Below are 19,101 nucleotides of genomic sequence, written 5' to 3'. Positions count from 1 at the left end.
CGTACCTGGGAGGTTCAGTCGGTTAAGCGTCCGACTTTTTTTTTTATTATTGTGTATTTATTTTGAAAGACAGCAGGGGTGGGGCAGAAAGAGAGAGACCCAGAATCTGAAGCAGCTGAAGTCCGATGCCTAACTGACCGAGCCACCCAGGTGCCCCAAGCACCTGATGGATTTCAGCTCAGGTCACATCACAGTTCGTGAGCTCAAGCCTCCCATCGGGCTCCACGCTGACAGTGTGGAGTCTGCTTGAGATTCTCTCCCCCCCGCCCCCCCAGCCCTCCTCTGCCTGTGCTCTGTCTGTCTCTCAAAATAAATTTAAAAACCTAAAAGAAAGGCAAAGAGAGATTGGCAGGCAGATCACGCAGAAGCTTGGAGGCAAAAAAAAAAAAAAAAAGTACTTTCTGTTCATCGAGAACTTTCTGTCAGATGGATGTTACTCATTTGGAATCCGAGGCCCAGAGAAGTCACCAAACCACACAGCAAGTAGGTATTTATTTCTTGCAACCCTGTTTTCAAACAGAGTTGGCCTAGCTGGTTAATGTTTGTCTGATGCTTAAATGCTAAGCGAAACCTGTGTCCTGCGGACATGTTTAATCAAACACTTGTTTGAATGAGCTTTTCTAACGCAGCATTTACGGTAAAATGAAAACCACCCTTACTGTGCTCTTAAAATACTGTACCCTTACGAAGGTGAGGAAATCTGATATATTGCAGTGAGATTTTTGGTTAGAATTGAACCCTAAAGGGGTTTTTAATTAACCAGTATATTCCATTCCCCAGGCATATGGCTAATTGAAATTTTTCTACGTGCGAGGTTCATAATTACTACGAAATCTGAAGTGTCGGCAGAACAACTTAATCATAGGAAAATCCTATTATTTTACATTTCCTTGTGTTTTGCTACCTAAATGACACATTTATGACTCGCACCTTCAAAAAAAAGTGCCTTTTCTGAAAAAAAAAAAGAGCTGCCCTTCCTAAACTACTCTCCCTTCTTCTGCTCCCCGAGATTCCACCCCTTTCTGGCCCAGTTCAACCATCACCTGGTCTGTGGACTCTCGGATGTCCCCCTACCCCCGCTCCAACCTACCGCCCTCCCCAAGCTGTCACTCTTCCGTGCGATTTTGGACACTGTTCAGAGTGTTCTTACGGCAGCCACAACGGCAAAGACAACTCCCAGTGACCCAGAGACACGCCTAGATTCATGCATTCATTCAGCAAACATTTTTTATTATGTGAACCTGGCTCCACGCCAGACACAATGACAGAAGAATGGACAGACAGGGACGCCGTGGGGGACAGCTACCCTGTCTTGTGTCCCATCCTCGCCTCGACACGGCTGGACGAGTGGGGAAGACTCAGACAGGTGACCGGAGGGAGGATGTGCTACCTTCTAACTTAGGGGACACAGAAAGAGGAAAGAGACAAAGTAGAACACGAGAAGGTGGAAATGCCCAGCGGCCTGGGTCTGAGGACAGCCCGGGAATCACGGCCGTTCCTTAGGAGGAGGGTTTGTGCTGTTTTCTGGACAAGGTGGCGTGCGGGGCCCTAAGGCAGGCCGACAGGTGCGGTCTGAGAAGGCACAGGCAGGCGCAGATCCAGAAGGTTGGGAAAAGGGAAAAGACGGGACAGAAAGCACGAGTAGCCGGAAGAGGCCGCACTGTTCAAGGACGAGGGGCGCCCTGGCCGACGGCCCTGAGGCTCGGGGTGGAGGCCTTATCAGATGTGAGCAGTCCCAGGTGAGACGAATATTCTTCAAGCGAAGAAGGCAGGCCCCCTCCCAGTCGGTCCTTAAATTCAGTGACCCCTTCCATCTTGAAGGTGGGGCCACCAGCTTCCTCCAGGTCGCACTTGTATTCCCTCCAGTGCTGGGGACACCGAGGAGAGGGCTGTCCTGTGCAGCTGGCCAAGAGCCGTGGCGAGCGGGGCCAAATGCCTCCCCCATTGTAAAGAAATATCTGACACGTCTCATTAATCCATTCGAATCTGCCCATTCCCTAACGTTTCCTGAGTGCCTGCCCAGTGTTGGGGACACAGAGACAGAAGCCCCTGCTTTCACATTCTGATGTGGGACCCAGACCACGCGAAGCATTTACAGAGCCGTGCGGCACGTGCTGGCATACACGGCTGACAAGGACGGACGGGTCATAAACTTCAGGGCCTCGTTTTGCCAAGGTGAAAGCCATTTCTAGGTCCCAAGCCCCCCACCCGCCCCAACCCAAGGTTTACGTTTTTATCACTCTGTGAGTGATGGTGGATAGTCTTCTCCATGACCTCCACGAGGCCTCTGTGAATAAGCCATCTGGAGATAGAAAATTCTAAGATTTCTTAAACACCCGAATAACATTATTTACACAACTCCCTTTTAAATTGACCCAAATATGCTACTACAACATATCACTAAATGGAATGTATCGCTTCCCCCCAGCCCTTTTAAACGTCTTAGCTAAACATCTTCATTGTCCCGACGACTTCTGGTTCTTATTTTCTTGATGCACGCATTGTCCTCATCCTGTTTGGAAAGAAAAAATAGAACTCTTAAGTAATTGAAGAGAACAATTTTTGTAACCAACCCCACTCTGCAAAATCCCAAAGCCTGATTAGGTGTGATGCACGCCTGGAGTTCTAGGAAATTAATTTTAAGGTTGGAAATGAGTTTTAGGAGGTAACCCGTGAACGTTGCTTTTGTCCTTTAAAATGTTTTTACTATCTGTTTTTTTAGATTTAAACAGGAAGCTCTGTAACCTGTTTTTAAGTTCAGACAGTAATAAAAAAAAGAAAGAAAACTGCCACGCAAATACACACATTTTCACTAATTAAAAAAAAAAAAATACCACTCAAGGGGCTCCTGGTGGCTCAGCCGGTTAAGCGTCCGACTCTTGGTTTCAGCTCAGGTCATGATCTCACGATTCGTGAATTAAAGCCCCGTGTTGGGCTCTGTGCTGACAGCGTGGAGCCTGCTTGGGATTCTCTCTCTCGCTCTCTCTCTGCCCCTCCCTGCCTGCGCGCGCTCTCTCTCTCTCTCGAAATAAATGAATAAATAAACTTAAGAAAAAAAAAAGCCACTCAAAAAAGTGAATTCAAATTTATCAACAGGACAAAATCTTTTGGGTTTTCTAACTCATCTCTGGTGTGAGGTGCACAATCTCTCCACACTCAGCGCGTGTGACCGGAGACCGCCCGCTGTGTGTGCTCCAGAAGGAGCCGAGAGGAGGCTCAGCCCTCTGGACAGCGAGATAAAACAAAGGACGATCTGCCTTTTCAGAACCAAGTCGGGTGTCTGCTCCTACTTTACGCTGTCCCCCAACCCAACAGCCCCTCAGAAAAAGTATGTCATGTTGAGGATACTTCGGAAGCAGACCCCACCAGTGACTTTACCAAGTGATATTTATTTATTTATTAAGTGTATTTATTTTGAGAGAGAGAACGCAAGCAGGGGAGGGGCAGAGAAACAGAGAGAGAGAGAATCCCAAGCGGGCTCCGCACCGTCAGCGTGGAGCCCGATTTAGGGCTCGAACCTACGAACCGTGAGATCATGACCTGAGCTGAAACCAACAGTCGGGCCGCTTAACGGACTGAGCCACCCAGGGGTCCCCCTTACCAAGTGGTCTTTAACACCTGAAGGGAGGGAAGGGTCAGGAGAACAAAAGGCAAGAATTAAAAAAGCCAAAGGCTCAGTTTGAATGCACGCGCCCTGAACCCCTTGAACGATGACTGAAGGTATCACCTTACTCCAGCGCAGATGGCCGTCCGATGACCGGAGTATCGGCAAAGTGTCATGGTGGACACCCACACCGCAGAGGACAGTAGAATGGGCTCTCTACCAGCTAATCAGGGGCTGGGGGCGATACATTCGGTTTCTGCTGACCACACACACCCGCTCTGTCCCTCTTCCCTCACGGCTCAAAGGATGGCGGGGGCACCCAGTGACGTCCCGGGCGGGGACGTACGCGGGCACCGTCACCATCATTCCAACACGCGGTGAACAGACCCCTTCTGCCTTCGCCGCTCGCACTGAATCAGACCAGCCGGTCAAGCTGTAAGTTCGCACACGCACATCAGAGGGGCGGCCACGGCACCGGCCTCTGGAGATCTCCAACCGTGTGCTAAGAAATTTACACCACTCGCAAACAGGGAGCTACTGAACCCCCTCCCTACTTTTAAACTAACAACATCAAGTATTCCCCAGAAGAACACCGACTGAATTTAACCATGCACCGTGGATTTATCCAAATGACAGACGGCTCATGGGCTCCTGAACGTGATGCCACGTTAGCAAGCACGTGGTACCACTCGTCTTATGGACACTCTTGACTTTCACCCGGTCTAGCTTTCCAAAGCAAATCCCAGGAGATCCAGACAGGACCACCCTTCTGCTTCAGTAAGTGCTTCCTCTTCCTGAATGGGATCTTCATGTCAGTTTTCTATCTGAAGTGGAATCCCCTAAACACAACTACGATGACAAAATACGTGGTTCACACTCATGCTTCCCACACTAGTGTAACTGGGACCTGGCAGCAAGTTATATGTAATGTTTGTTTGTTTTTGAACATGGGGCAAGATCGGATTGAAATATCCTCTGCTCGTGAAAATAGGAAAACAGGGGCTCCTGGTGGCTCAGTCGGTTAAGCGTCCAGCTCTTGATTTGGGTTCAAATCATGATCTCACGGTTCGTGAGTTCAAGTCCCGTGTGGGGCTCTGCACTGACAGCTCGAAGCCTGCTTGGCATTCTCGCTCCTTCTCTCTCAAAATAAAAGAAAAAGAAAAAAGGAAAGAAGACCAGTGAGTTACGTACCTTTTTTACATTTCCAGCACATCTCTTGGCACTCCGAGTTACTTGCTGTTGGGATTCACTCTCCAAAGCATTTCCTCCAGGAGGGATCTTAACTTTTCTGGATCTCAAAGACATGGCTTCTGAACGTTGTGTTACTTCTTCCTCCTGATTCTTCACGTGGACACCCACACCTTTCTCCCTTTGCTTCTCCTCTGCCACGTCAGGCAAGGGCACCTTCCTCGGTCTTGTAGACCGTAGACACATTCTGCTTGCACGGACTCGGCCCGCAGGTGTAGAACTCTTGGCTCTGCCTTCAGGGCTTTGTGGCTTCGTCTGTTGGGAGGTCTTCCGGGGCTTCTTGTCATTTCTGTCTGTCTTCACTTTCTCTGCTGCTTTAACAGGCTCGGGCCTTTGCTCTTCGAGCTTGGTTTTATTTGGCCGTCTCGAGCGGAGAGACATCGCCTAAAAATAGCAAGACAGCCGCCACACGCCAATCATGAGTAATACAAACCTCACACTTCAACACAGAGAAGAAAACAATCAAAGGGAATTTCCAAAAAAAATCATGTGAAAACTTCACGTTTGTTTTAAGAGGCCAGCAATCACTTCATTCCAGGGTGAAATCCTCTCTACTGACAAACCATGAATTTCCAGGCTCAATTTCCTTCACAACACCTGAGTGTCATATATGGGAAATTCGATTACAACAAGCATTACGTGGGCATTCTAGAAAAACGCCCCCTTTCCAGGCAGTAAATGAATTCCTAAGCCTTTCGCAATCATTTGCTCAAGCAGGACAGGAGAGTCAGGGTTTCTGGAACGGAACGTACAAAGTACTGTCCATGCAGGAGTAACTCTCTGCCTCACAACCGTGACAGGTGGGCTCTCCTCGGGACCCGGACGGCCACGCAGATTGTTCTAACCGCGTAAAGACTGACCCCGATACCCCGCCCACCCAGCGCTCCTGCTTATGGGCTCTGGGACAACACAGGACCGAGCTCCTACCTTTCCTCGACACCTTTCGCACCTCTGCAGATGACCATAACTCACTCAGTTCCTGAGAAACTCTCGTCAAAACTGGTCATAAGAATTTTGACCTGTTATTTTCCCACACGAAGTCTATTCTCTCTATAAATCCCCAAAGGATTCTTTAACTTGTCTGCAGTTATTCACTGTGCTGAATGCAGACCCCTTTGGGAGAAGATATTCGCATATAGATTCAAGCTATGAACGGTTTATACCGGATAAGAGCCTCGAATGGAGAACACCATCCGAGATGGCATACAGCGACTAAGTGACATCTGCCATCACCTGTTGTGGAGAGGCCGTCGTCCTTCCTACTTCTCGCCCCTCTGTCCTGCTTTCCCTCTTGCCGCTGGTCAGGTCCTCCGGGACTTCCATCCTTTCCGCTACAATCCTTAGCTTTCTCTTCGCGGTCAGGGGCTCAGGGGGGTCACGTCCTTCTCTGGGGGCCCCCCTTCTTTTCTTCAGGGGAGGCTTCTCTTCGGCAGTGGCCTGGGCAGGTGTCACAGAGCGCAGCCTCTTTGTTCCTGGGCCACCTCCCTCGTTTCCTCGTTTTCTCTTTGGGGACGGGGAAACGCTGCTTTCACTCCGAGTTTTTACAGGGTCTCGGTGGCCCGCCAGATCTTCCACGGGCTTTCCTCGAGGGGCCCTACGGACTCTTGCTAGGGGTTTCACAGGTTTCCCTCCGTCTGGTGTTTGCTTTGGAGCTCCCTGGATGCTACCAGCATCACCCCGTTGCTTGGTGTGATCTGGCCTCGGGAAGGACTCTCTGAAACCGGCCAGGTCTTCCAAGGGTTGGTTGGGGTTCGGTGCTCTTGGCCGATTTTTCCTGCCTGTTACGTTTTCTGTGGGACCCAGTTTCTGCTTTGCAGTTCTATTAAACAGTTTAACGTCTTTATCATCACCTCCTGATTCTCTGAGCGAGTGAGTGCTTTCCTCTGGCGTTTGGGTGGGCTTCCTGAGAGCTGAGGGCTCTTCCTTAAGATCAGCTTTCTGGGGAGGGGTCTTGAGCCGCCTCCTTCTATTGGTAGGCTTGTTGCCTGGTCCTGCAAGCGGAGATTGGAAGGGTGCTTTGGTGGTTCGGTCACCAGTCACTGGGTCTGTGGTTTGCAAAAGCTCTTTGAGACCAGCCAGGTCTTCTAAGGACTGGACCTTTTTCTTGGGTGTTCTTGGCCGCCTCTTGCTTCTAGATACATTTCTCACAGGCTCCAGTTTCGGCTTTGGGGTTTCCTTGAATAATCCGATGTCTGCATCACCACCTACGGGTTCTCTGTGTTCATGTGGGCTTTCCCCTGGCAGCTGGGTGGGCTTCCTGAGAGCTGAGGGTTCTTCCTCCAGGTCCACTTTCTGGGGAGGGGTCTTGAGCCGCCTCCTTCTATTGGTTGGCTTGTTGCCTGGTCCTGCTAGTGGAGATTGGCAGGGTGCTTTGGTGGTTTGGTCACCAGTCATTGGCTTATCTGTGTGGTTTGGTGTTTGGAAAAGCTCTTTGAGGCCAACCAGGTCTTCTACAGACTGGATGTTCCCCCTGGGTGTTCTTGGCTGCTTTTTGCTTCCAGTTACATTTTCTGTAGGGTTCAGTTTCCGCTTTAGGGTTTCCTTAAACAAGTTGATGTCTTCATCCTTACCTCCGGGTTCTCTGTGTTCGTGTGGGCTTTCCCCTGGCATCCGGGTGGGCTTCCTGAGAGCTGAGGGCTCTTCCTCCAGGTCCACTTTCTGGGGAGGGGTCTCGAGCCACCTCTTTCCACTTGCTGGCGTGTTGACTGGTTCTGCTCGTGGAGATTTACAGGGAACTTTGGTGGTTTGGTCACCAGTCCCTGGGTCTGGGGTTTGGAAAAGCTCTTTGAGACCAACCAGGTCTTCTAGGGACTGGACCTTTTTCTTGGGTGTTCTTGGCTGCCTCTTGCTTCCAGTTACATCTTCTTCAGGTTTCAGTTTCTGCTTTGGAGTTTCCTTGAACAATCTGATGTCTTCATCTTCCCCTACTGGTTCTCTGTGTGTGCGTGTGGCTTCCTCTGGCCTGTGGGTGGGCTTCGTGACAGCTGAGAGCTCATTCTCTATGGTGACCTTCCCCAGAGCTACCTTGAGCCGTGTCTTCATGTGGGTTGGTATGTTGACTGTTTCTGCTAGCGGAGATTTGCAGGGCACTACTGCGGTTTTGACAACAGCTGTTGTTTTCTTGGTTTGCTCTGGGGTTTGGAAAAGCTCTTTGAGGCCAACCAGGTCCTCTAGGGACTGGACCTTTTTTTGGGGTGTTCTTGGCCGCCTCTTGCTTCCAGTTACGTTGTCTGCAGGTTTCAGTTTCTGCTCTGGAGTTTTGTTAAACAATTTAATGTCTTTATCCTCACCTCCTGATTCTGTGTGTTCGTGTGGGCTTTCCCCTGGCATCTGGGTGGACTTCCCGAGAGCTGGGGGCTCTTCCTCCAGGCCCACTTTCTGGGGAGGGGTCTCGAGCTGCCTCTTTTTACTTGCTGGCGTGTTGCCTGGTCCTGGTAGTGGAGATTGGCAGGGTGCTTTGGTGGTTTGGTCACCGGCCATTGGCTTATCTGTGTGGCTTGGTGTTTGGAAAAGCTCTTTGAGGCCAACCAGGTCTTCTAGGGACTGGACCTTTTTCTTGGGTGTTCTTGGACGCCTCTTGCTTCCAGCTACATTTTCTGCAGGGTCCAGTTTCTGCTTTGGGGTTTCCTTGAACAATCCAATGACTTCATCACCGCCTACTGGCTCTCTGTGTTCATGTGGGCGTTCCCCTGGCATCTGGGTGGACTTCTGGAGAGCCGAGGCTTCTTCCTCCAGGTCCACTTTCTGCAGAGGGGTCTTGCACAGCCTCCTGCGACTTGCGGGTGTGTTGACTAGCTCTGCTAGGGGAGATTTGCAGGGTGCTTTGGTAGCTGGGTCATCAGCCATTGGTTTATCTGTGTGGTTTGGGGTCTGAAAGAGCTCTCTGAGTCCAGCCAGGTCTTCTAGAGAATGGGCCTTTTTCTTGGGTGTTCTTGGCCGCTTCTTGCTTTTAGTTACTGCAGGATTTGGTTTCTGCCCTGGAGTTTTGTTAAACAAGTTGATGTCTTCATCATCACCTCCAGGTTCTCTGTGTGAGTTTGTGCTTTCCCCTGGCATCTGGGTGGGCTTCCTGAGAGAAGAGGGCTTTTCCTCCAGGCCCACTTTCTGCGGAGGGGTCTTGAGCCACCTCTTTTGACTCGCTGGCGTGTTGCCTGGTCCTGCTAGCAGAGATTTGCAGGGTGCTTTGGTAGTTTGGTCACCAGTCATTGGTTTATCTGTGTGGTCTGGTGTTTGGAAGAGCCCTCTAAGTCCATCCAGGTCTTCTAGAGAATGGACCTTTTTCTTGGGTGTTCTTGGCTGCCTCTTGCTTCCAGCTACATTTTCTGCAGGGTCCAGTTCCTGCTTTGGGGTTTCCTTGAACAATCTGATGTCTTCATCACCGCCTACTGGCTCTCTGTGTTCGTGTGGGCTTTCCCTTGACATCTGGGTGGACTTCCTGAGAGCAGAGGGCTCTTCCTCCAGGTCCACTTTCTGAGGGGTCTTGAGCCGCCTATTTCTACTTGCTGGCGTGTTGACTGGTTCTGCTTGTGGAGATTTGCAGGGAACTCTGGTGGTTTGGTCAACAGTCACAGGGTCTGGAGTGTGCTCTGGGGTTTGGAAAAGCTCTTTGAGGCCAACCAGGTCTTCTAGGGTCTGGACCTTTTTCTTGGGTGTTCTTGACCGCCTCTTGCTTCCAGCTACATTTTCTGCAGGGTCCAGTTTCTGCTTTGGGGTTTCCTTGAACAATCCGATGTCTTCATCACCGCCTACTGGCTCTCTGTGTTCGTGTGGGCGTTCCCCTGGCATCTGGGTGGACTTCTGGAGAGCCGAGGCTTCTTCCTCTAGGTCCACTTTCTGCAGAGGGGTCTTGCACAGCCTCCTGCGACTTGCAGGTGTGTTGACTAGTTCTGCTAGGGGAGATTTGCAGGGTGCTTTGGTAGTTGGGTCATCAGCCATTGGTTTATCTGTGTGGTTTGGGGTCTGAAAGAGCTCTCTGAGTCCAGCCAGGTCTTCTAGAGAATGGGCCTTTTTCTTGGGTGTTCTTGGCCGCCTCTTGCTTTTAGTTACTGCAGGATTTGGTTTCTGCCCTGGAGTTTTGTTAAACAAGTTGATGTCTTCATCATCACCTCCAGGTTCTCTGTGTGAGTTTGTGCTTTCCCCTGGCATCTGGGTGGGCTTCCTGAGAGCAGAGGGCTCTTCCTCCAGGCTTACTTTCTGGGGAGGGGTCTCGAGCCACCTCTTTTGACTCGCTGGCGTGTTGCCTGGTCCTGGTAGTGGAGATTGGCAGGGTGCTTTGGTGGTTTGGTCACCAGTCATTGGTTTATCTGTGTGGCTTGGGGTTTGAAAGAGCTCTCTGAGTCCAGCCAGGTCTTCTAGAGAATGGGCCTTTTTCTTGGGTGTTCTTGGCCGCCTCTTGCTTTTAGTTACTGCAGGATTTGGTTTCTGCCCTGGAGTTTTGTTAAACAAGTTGATGTCTTCATCATCACCTCCAGGTTCTCTGTGTGAGTTTGTGCTTTCCCCTGGCATCTGGGTGGGCTTCCTGAGAGCAGAGGGCTCTTCCTCCAGGCCCACTTTCTGGGGAGGGGTCTCGAGCCGCCTCTTTTGACTCGCTGGCGTGTTGCCTGGTCCTGGTAGTGGAGATTGGCAGGGTGCTTTGGTGGTTTGGTCACCAGTCATTGGTTTATCTGTGTGGCTTGGGGTTTGAAAGAGCTCTCTGAGTCCAGCCAGGTCTTCTAGAGAATGATTCTTTTTCTTGGGTGTTCTTGGCCTCCTCTTGCTTCCAGGTACTTTTTCTGCAGGGCTCAGCTTCTGCTCTGGAGTTCTATTAAACAATCCGCTGTTTTTATCACCACCTGCAGGTTCTCCGTGTGAGTGTGTGCTTCCTCCCGGCATCTGGATGGGCTTCCCGAGAGCCAGGGGCCCTTCCTCCAGGTCCACTTTCTGGGGAGGGGTCTCAAGCTGTACGCTCATTGCGGCTGGCGTGCCAGCTAGTTCCAACTTTGAAGATTTCTGGCGCTTTTCTGCGGTTTTATTCTCAGCCTCCTTTGGTTCCAGCGCACAAATGGGCGTGCGGAGGAGACCTTGGATGCCTCCCAGGTCTTCCTTGGGTTCTGTTTTGAGGGGGGTCAGGTCTGCAGCTGGTTCCTGGTTTTGCTCTGAATATCTTCTCGATCTCCTCACTGCGACCACCTCTTCAGAATTTTCCTTTGGTTCAGTATCGTTCTCACTCGCTTCAAAATAGCTCTGCTGTTCCTTCGCTGCTCCCTCCAGTTTCTGTTCTCGTTGCGGGGTCTTCCTCAGAAGTCGTCCCGGAGCATTCTCCACAGCGTCCATCTTGGCTTCTTCGTCCTTGCGCCCTGCTCCTGGCATCTGTATACTTCTGGGCCCCACGGACCTTCGAAGCCTGTTGGCACTTGACGTGGCCTTCGGAGCCCCCGATCCCGGAGTTTTCTCAATGTTCACATTTACTCTGATACTCTGACGTCTGAGGACAGGGCTCGCAAGGCTTTTATCAGACGGCTCTTGCGGTCCATCCTGAGTCACGGGGAATACATTCTCTCCTACAGGAAATAAAAACACGCGTGAGAAATCTACTCTGTTCAGTATGTTGTGCCAATCTGGTATTTTTTCCTTATGAGATATTGTGTAAAACCCAATAGTTCAGCCTCCTGTCCACCTGGGCTAAGCATATGAGGCTACTTACATGGCCATAAATCTGTATTGCACGTGAGCCACACGCACCTAAGAATATCGTTACCTGGTGATATACGGCGGGTTCACACTTAGGAGGTGATTAGGATCCACAGAGATCAGATAAAAGAAAAAAAATTCCTTAAGAAGAGGATCCCGAAGGTTACCGCACCGTGTCTCAGTCACCTGAATGCAGACATTCTTTCCTTCAAACGTGAGAAGCAAACAGCCATTTCTCCTGGGGAACCACTAATACAATAACAGGGCTTATCGTCAGGACGTGTGGGGTCCTAACTGCACAGGAAACATCTACTTTTCAGCACAGGATGCACTGTTCATATAGTAAAGCTGTTCCCTTCATGCCAGGCCCTGGGTAACCAGTACTCAGTGCAAGAGCATCCCATCTTGGGCTCACACTGGGGCACAGGCCTTCTAGAAGATTCGCAGCACTAAATATACACATTCTCTTTCTTTTGGGTTATTTATAGCAATTTTGAGTTGCAATAATTTATGTAACTACGATGAGAGATCACTCTACTTCTCTGCTGGTCAACCCCTTTAAATAAAGAAAGCAGAAATGTGCACAGGCAGTTTACAATTATTAAAGAAGTACTCTTTTTTACGCAACTCGCTGAATGCCAATGTTAGTTCAACTGCGAATAGGAAGTTCCCCTAAAAACAACAAAACAGAGAGCCTGGAAATGGTACTTTTTCAGGAGTATCCGTCATAGACAAATAATAGTGTATCTCTTGTAAAAAAAAAAAAAAAAATACCACCTACAATTCCTACTGAAAATATTAAAGTGCTAGGAAAAAACAAAAGTAAACCAACCAAAAGTTTCTGACATGCATAGCAGAGGTTTTTCTCCCGAATCAGGTACTTGAAACTCTTTTCTGACAACGTCCTCTGAATCTGAGAAAGCGCTGGGACGCAGGCTCATTGTTTGTGGCTTCACTTTCGCTGCTGGAGTCTGGAACATTTCAGTTAACCCTGGTATACGAAAATATGGGAAAAGCAATGAACACATCGCTCATACATGCCAGCAACCATGCCAGTCTGCACAGACCCCAGAGGAAGTGGCAGAGAAGGAACAGTGAATCACTCCCCAGAGTTCATTGGAGACAGTCATGTATTAATGATGAACTCATTTTGGGGCGCCTGGGTGGCTGAGTTGATTAAGCGCCTGACTGCCACGCAAGTTGTGATCTCGCGGTTCGTGAGTTCTGAGTTCGAGCCCCGCACTGGGATCTCTACCGTCCACGCAGAACCTGCTTCGGATCCTCTGCCCCCGTTTCTTTCTGCCCCTCCCCTGCTCGCACGCTCTCTCTCGGTCAAACATAAATAAAGATTTTTTTTAAAATAACAAACTCATTTGTGAAGAAGCGCAATGAGAAGTTGCGATGGCATCTCGTCTTCTTTGCTTTTCCTCTTGGTGAGAAAATCACATACGGGAAGGGGACATCTCAGTCTTGCAACGTTGCCCCAATTCTGACCACCAGCCGGGAGACAGAGGCCACCCCGGGCGCCCCCAGCCAGACATCCAGAAACCCGGTGCGCTCATGCTGCCTTGAAAAGCCCTAGCTGAGGCAGACCGGGGCTTATGTCCAAATAAAACCTTCCCAATTAAAAAAAAAAAGACTGCCCATCGATAGTACTGTCAAATGGCGACATCACCATGTTTTCCTTTTAACGCCAGAAAGTAGTATTAACATCATCTCAAAGAAAAGCACAATTCAGTTCTTTGAAGGGAAGATTGATCTTTCCAGAACACTCACGTCATCCCGCTTTCGTCTTACTCTCATCCTGCCAGCAATGGATCAAAATGCTCTCTTGGTCTGGCATCTGATTGCAAACTGTCTTTGAGAAGACTGTTCCGGAGGCCCTCGAACCAGCCATTTCACTTAAAAGTCTCCTCCTCCTGCCGCTACTCAGGCCCCCCTTAAAGAGCCAGGATCCAGGCTTCAGTACAGACTGCTGTTTTGTCATGAAACTTACTCACACCAAGGGGTGGAAATTGTTGCACTCTCTAGGAAGGGGTCTGGAGGGGAGGTTGGGAAAATCCACTGTCTGAGTACTGAGCATTTAAATTTCTACTAATTTTGGGGTGCCTGGGTGGCGCAGTCGGTTAAGCGTCCGACTTCAGCCAGGTCACGATCTCACGGTCCGTGAGTTCGAGCCCCGCGTCAGGCTCTGGGCTGATGGCTCGGAGCCTGGAGCCTGTTTCCGATTCTGTGTCTCCCTCTCTCTCTGTCCCTCCCCCGTTCATGCTCTGTCTCTCTCTGTCCCAAAAATAAATAAACGTTGAAAAAAAAAAAAAAAAAAAAATTAAACATAAGCATCTGAAAAACAAAGAACCAAGGCAAACAATGTTGAAATGAAGGAAATTTAGAATACAAGACTTTAAAGGGTTTCTAGATTATCAGAATGTCAGATGCTTGGATCACTGGGCAGAAATCACTTCCCAATGTCACAAAAAAAAAAAAAATAAAAAAATAAAAATAAATTTCTACTAATTTTATCTTAAAAATATTTTTGAAGATCGGTGTTTTTTTTAAAATTTTTTTTAATGTTTATTTATTTTTGAAAGACAGAGAGAGACAGAGCACAAGCAGGGGTGGGGCGGAGAGAGAGGGGGACACAGAATCCAAAGCCGGCTCCAGGCTCTGAGCTGTCAGCACCAGAGACCGACGTGGGGCTCGAACTCACGAACTGCGAGATCGTGACCTGAGCCAAAGTTGGACGCTCTACCGACTGAGCCACCTGGGAGCCCCTGTTTTAATGTTTATTATTGAGAGAGACAGAGAAATGGCACAAGGTGGGGAGGGGCAGAGAGAGAGGGAGACACAGAATCCAAAGTAGGCTCCAGGCTCTGAGCTGTGAGCACAGAGCCCGACACGGGGCTCGAACCCACGAACCACGAGATCGTGACCTGAGCTGAAGTCGGACACTCAACCGACTGAGCCATCCAGGAGCCCCTGAGGATTGGTTTTTAATGCTTTGTAACATAAGGACATTAGAACCCTCACACATGAACATAATTTACATAATGTACACGTATGTACGTATGATTGCATATTGGGTGGTACATACTCGAAACTTTTTTCTCATTGAGTTTGCTATCAAAATGGGCTACAATTGTTCTGCGATTTTACAGGTATTTTTTTTTTTTTAAGCTAAATGTATTTTTTTTAATGTTTACATGTTTTTGAGAGACAGAGCACAAGCAGGGGAAGTGCAGAGAGAGGAAGACACAGAATCCGAAGCAGGCTCCAGGCTCTGAGCCGTTAGCGCAGAGCCTGACGTGGGGCTCGAACTCATGAACCGTGAGATCATGACCCGAGCCAAAGTCAGACGCTTAACTGACAGCCCCCCAGGTGCCCCAAAAAACTATGTGTAGTGATCCTATTGTGACAGTACTCAGAGGGGACTTTATTTGGGTTATACAGAGGAGTAGAACTATTCCATCTTAAAATACACCAGGAAATAGGGGTGCCTGGGTGGCTCAGTCGGTTGAGCATCCGATCTCACTTCAGCTCAGGTCATGATCTCGCAGCTCGTGAGTTCAAGCCCCACGTTGGGCTCTGTGCTGACAGCTCGGAACCTGGAGTCTGCTTCAGATTCTGTATCTCCCTCTCTCTCTACCCCAACCCACTCGCATTCTGTCTCTGTCTCTCTCAAAAATAAATAAACATTCAAACAAAAACATTTAAAAAACTACGCCAGGAAAAGAAAAAAAAAAGACCCCATCTAATGGGAGGTGGAATCAAGTCTCCCCTCCCTCCAAAAGTGTTGAAGGCAGAAAGCACCGGTCAAACCATGGAGCGTGAAATCCCAGCCCTAGGTTCCTGTCTTGGTGCTAATCTAGGACAACCATAAGGAAGTCACATCCCACCGTCACTGAGAATGGAAACACTGGTTCAACTTTTCATGCTTAAGGGAAGGCCTCTTCACAGGCTTTCATTTCTAGAAACAGTTAAGCGTCATGGAAAGGAAGGAACTCTTGAAGCAGTAAAATATTGTTCAACCTCGGGGCGGTCGATTAGTATAAATGCAGGGGAGGGGCGATTATAAGAGCGAGCCTGCTCTCTTCACCATGAAGCGGACTCCAGGACTCTACACGGATGCTGCCATCCGAGGCAAAGCTGTGCATTTACCGCTCATACCTGCCTCGTGCGGGACTCACGACCCCCGATACGGTCGAGGTCCGGCTCTCGTCCAACCCAGCAAGTTCTTCCTTGAACCACCAGAACCCCAGGAGCTGACTAGATCGTTGATCCTCCCGTCTGCTCCCCACCATACACATCTACGGCATCCGTCCACGTTCTCACGTGTAGGGGGATCAAAGGGCTACGGTTTCTAAGCCTCGAGGTTGTGCTTTTACCTGACAGATCTTCATTGAAGTCCACCTTCTTGTTGATGACAAAGTTGTTGAGCATTCTGTAGGGCCGGGCAGGCACATTTACTTTTTCAAGGTGAGCTTTCCCTATTATTATGGTACAAGGAGAGTTGGCATGGCCTGTACTAAACTCACTGTGAACACCGCTAACAGGCTTCTGGAAAAAAAAAAAAAAATGTAACAAGATGAAGAAAACGTCAGCGCGTACCTCCCCACCCAACGCGACCTTACATCATAGCACGTGGCCAAGGAGCTGTTCATACCTTCGGAGTGTTTGCTTTTCTTGGCCTTTTGCTCAGCTGTCGCTGGGGGCCGTGTTTGACCGCTTTAGCCTGGGTCTGTTTGGCCCCGAGTTTCACTACGTCCGCCCACGACTTTGCCACTGTCAGAAGGAAAACGTGTTGAAAGGTTTCCGAAGCCCCGTAAGTGAGAAAACCGACCGTAAGACATCCGCGAACATGACACTAACCGACTAAATTGGCTTCAGAAGCTCCGCTCCTTCTTTTGGAGTAAATCCTCTGCAAGATGTCATGCTGGCTCCGGTCGATGGAGGTTCTCTTTGAAAGCAAGCCACCGCTCTTCCTGCCTCCCCTCTTCGGAACATCCGTGTGATGAGATTTGCTGCCGCCAGAGACCGAGGACGCCTTGGGTGACCTGCGACGTGGGTCACGGGCACCTGGAGAAGTCCTGGTCGGATCTCGAGCTGGAGATCCCGCGAACTGCGGTTGTGCGGTCACTTCCAAATGGAGTCCGGAAGAATCTTCTTTTCCCGATGGTTGAGGACGGTCCTGACGAGATTTAAATGTTCATAAGATACCTTACCGCCAACACAGAGTCTCTGTAGTGGATGTGAAAACCCTGCCCAGTTAAAGAATTTTAGCTGTTTCAATCTGGAAGCACCAAAACGTTTCAAGCGCTGTCTGTCAAGTGGAAGGCAGAGATGGGAGTCTGTGCCCCTCATGTAAGAGAAAAAGGAAGGAGGGGGGTGGGGGGACAGCAAACCAGTCTTAAGTGAGGAGTGAGCATGCTCTGATCTGAATTGGAAAAAACACCACCTGTGGGCATCTAATCCCCTTTGGTCTACGTGGAAGGAGGGCCGCTCATTTCTGGGAGCCAATAGAAAATGGAAAGGGAGCCACACATACCTTATACTCCTTTTGGTAGGAAAAGAAATGAAAGATTGCCCAGGCCCTCTGAGGGGGGTGAGCTGGGTGGCCATACCTTTTAAAGACCTAAACTCAGGAGGACAACACAGCCTAGGGTAGGTGATTACAAAGTTCTAAATAGCTGATGGTGGAAATCATGGGCGTGTTGCCATTCAAGGGTTTCCTTTTCACCTTATAATTCTAAAAGAAAACAAACAAACAAACCACCTTACGGTTTGTGTCATGATGTCTCCAGATTCTTTCTAATCGGTAGTTTGTTTGTTTGTTTGTTTTTTAATGGTTATCTATTTATTTTTGAGGGAGAGACACGTCGTGAGCAGGGGAGGGACAGGGAGAGGGAGACACAGAATCTGAAGCAGGCTCCAGGCTCTGAGCTGTCAGCACAGAGTCTGACGTGGGGCTCCAACTCATGAAGCATGAGATCATGACCTGAGCCAAAGTCAGATGCTCAACCCACTGAGCCACCCAGGCGCCCCTCTGATTGGTAGTTTTTACCAAACCCGCCCCCTCCCCCAGCCTGAGTGGTCTTCTGGAAGCAAGGCTGGCAGGAGGCCTCTGCCCGAAGAGGCCTTCACAGGCCTCCGCTGTGCTCAGCCACGTGAGAATCGGGGTTCCAAGCCCAGGGGTCCATTTTCCACCCCTCAGTGAGTGAGCCGTCCTTTACACTTTTTTGTCTTTACTATGTTTTTAGAAAGAAAAAGGTCTCCGTTGCCATTGTGCTGGCGTGGGGCGTTTGGAAAGGATGTGTCCTAGGCGGGAGTGAGAATACTGACCGTTGACCCTACCTTGATGATTTTCTTCAGGACAGGTGGAGTGTGGCTTACAAGTGACCTTCTGGGTGTTTCTCCTCTCTTGAGAGGTGTATTAGGAGGTAAGTTTTCATCAAATAACTCCGGCTTCAGACAACCACCGAAGGAGACCCGCCTTCTTTTCAGGGGTGTTCCCTCAGTCTTATCTGAAATAACGAATACAAACGTGGAGAAGGAATGGAAGATGTACGGACACCTAAGACGTGTTTCAAGTTGCCGTTAAAGACAAACCAATGGAAAAGCCCCCTTGAAAACTAACACCACAGCGTCTCATCCTTTTGTAACGCTCACGGAACTGGAGCTCAGGAAAAGACCCAGGGACAAACCCACAAAGCGTCACATCCCAACCGGACAGTACAAAGATCTCCTAGGAAAGGTTGAAAATGCCCACGTGGACAGAGCTTGATAAAGGGATCGGTGTGGATGGGGCAGCTTTCACTTTGGAGCAGGGGAATGACAGACAGATGCTTCCACGGTGACCGGATAGGGCTTTTTCCAAAGACACCTATGAGCTCGGACCTCGCCCAGGCCTACCTAGTGAGAAGTCGTGAACTTGAAAACTTCTCCAGGTGATTCGAACAGGCGATTCACGAGTCCCAACCCCACCGCACATCCCCATGAACCGGCACTCAACAAGAATCCCTTGTCTGAGTGATGCCCCCTTTCTGAGACTCATAGGGACACAGTGATGGATGCGTGCTGGTCTAATTGCAGAGAGGGGTGCACCTCGCATGAGGGACCGTCTGCAAAACAGAGCCCGGACGGTAAGCCTGCTACTTCAGAACACCCACAGAACCACCCCCACCTCCGAAAAGTATGGGAGAAAACCCAGAAGCTACTGAGCCCACTCGGGGGTCATAGCCCTGCCGCTCGCTGGGTGACAGGAGGCCACAGTTTCCCGTTTTACAAAAGGGAAGTTAACAGGGATACCTGTCCCAGGGGCCCACCTGCTACCTGCATAGAGGATCAAAAGTGCCCATGTCTTTAAAACACCTACAACAGCTCCTGATACAGAAACCCGTGGGGATAGTCCAGTGGTTTATAAAACAGCAGCAGCAGCAACAACAACAAACAACAACAACAACAACAACAACAACAAACTACTATTAGGAGACGCGGAAAACAGAGTATAAGTATCTGAGAGACACCCTCCCTGTATTTAAACATTCCCAAGGGACTTCCCTGGACTTAGTTTATAGGAGCAAACT

At 49.6% G+C, this 19,101-nt stretch overlaps 1 protein-coding gene across 6 annotated transcripts in view; it reads right to left on the bottom strand.

Moving 5' to 3' along the window:
- Nucleotides 1–1,209: 1,209 nt before the first annotated feature.
- MKI67 (marker of proliferation Ki-67) overlaps nucleotides 1,210–19,101 on the bottom strand; it is a 28,849-nt gene continuing 10,957 nt past the window's right edge. For 4 of the 6 annotated variants that reach the window (XM_078434966.2, XM_078434967.2, XM_078434970.2 and 1 more), the window contains 8 exons: nucleotides 17,858–18,039; nucleotides 16,388–16,706; nucleotides 16,182–16,300; nucleotides 15,904–16,075; nucleotides 12,354–12,512; nucleotides 6,086–11,391; nucleotides 4,796–5,236; nucleotides 1,210–2,512 (listed from right to left, as the gene is read on the bottom strand). In XM_078434966.2, the coding sequence (XP_078291092.2) occupies nucleotides 2,447–2,512; nucleotides 4,796–5,236; nucleotides 6,086–11,391; nucleotides 12,354–12,512; nucleotides 15,904–16,075; nucleotides 16,182–16,300; nucleotides 16,388–16,706; nucleotides 17,858–18,039 (6,764 nt within the window). In that variant the 3' untranslated portion in view covers nucleotides 1,210–2,446. The remainder of the gene's footprint in view (nucleotides 2,513–4,795; nucleotides 5,237–6,085; nucleotides 11,392–12,353; nucleotides 12,513–15,903; nucleotides 16,076–16,181; nucleotides 16,301–16,387; nucleotides 16,707–17,857; nucleotides 18,040–19,101) is intronic. The other 2 variants (XM_078434969.2, XM_078434971.2) reach the window with 1 other exon arrangement.

Source organism: Panthera onca, chromosome D2 (assembly GCF_046562875.1).
Source record: "Panthera onca isolate mPanOnc1 chromosome D2, mPanOnc1 haplotype 2, whole genome shotgun sequence".
Classification (NCBI taxonomy): domain Eukaryota; kingdom Metazoa; phylum Chordata; class Mammalia; order Carnivora; family Felidae; genus Panthera; species Panthera onca.
Note: the sequence above shows the minus strand (reverse complement) of the source record. Positions and strands in the feature narration are given on the sequence as shown.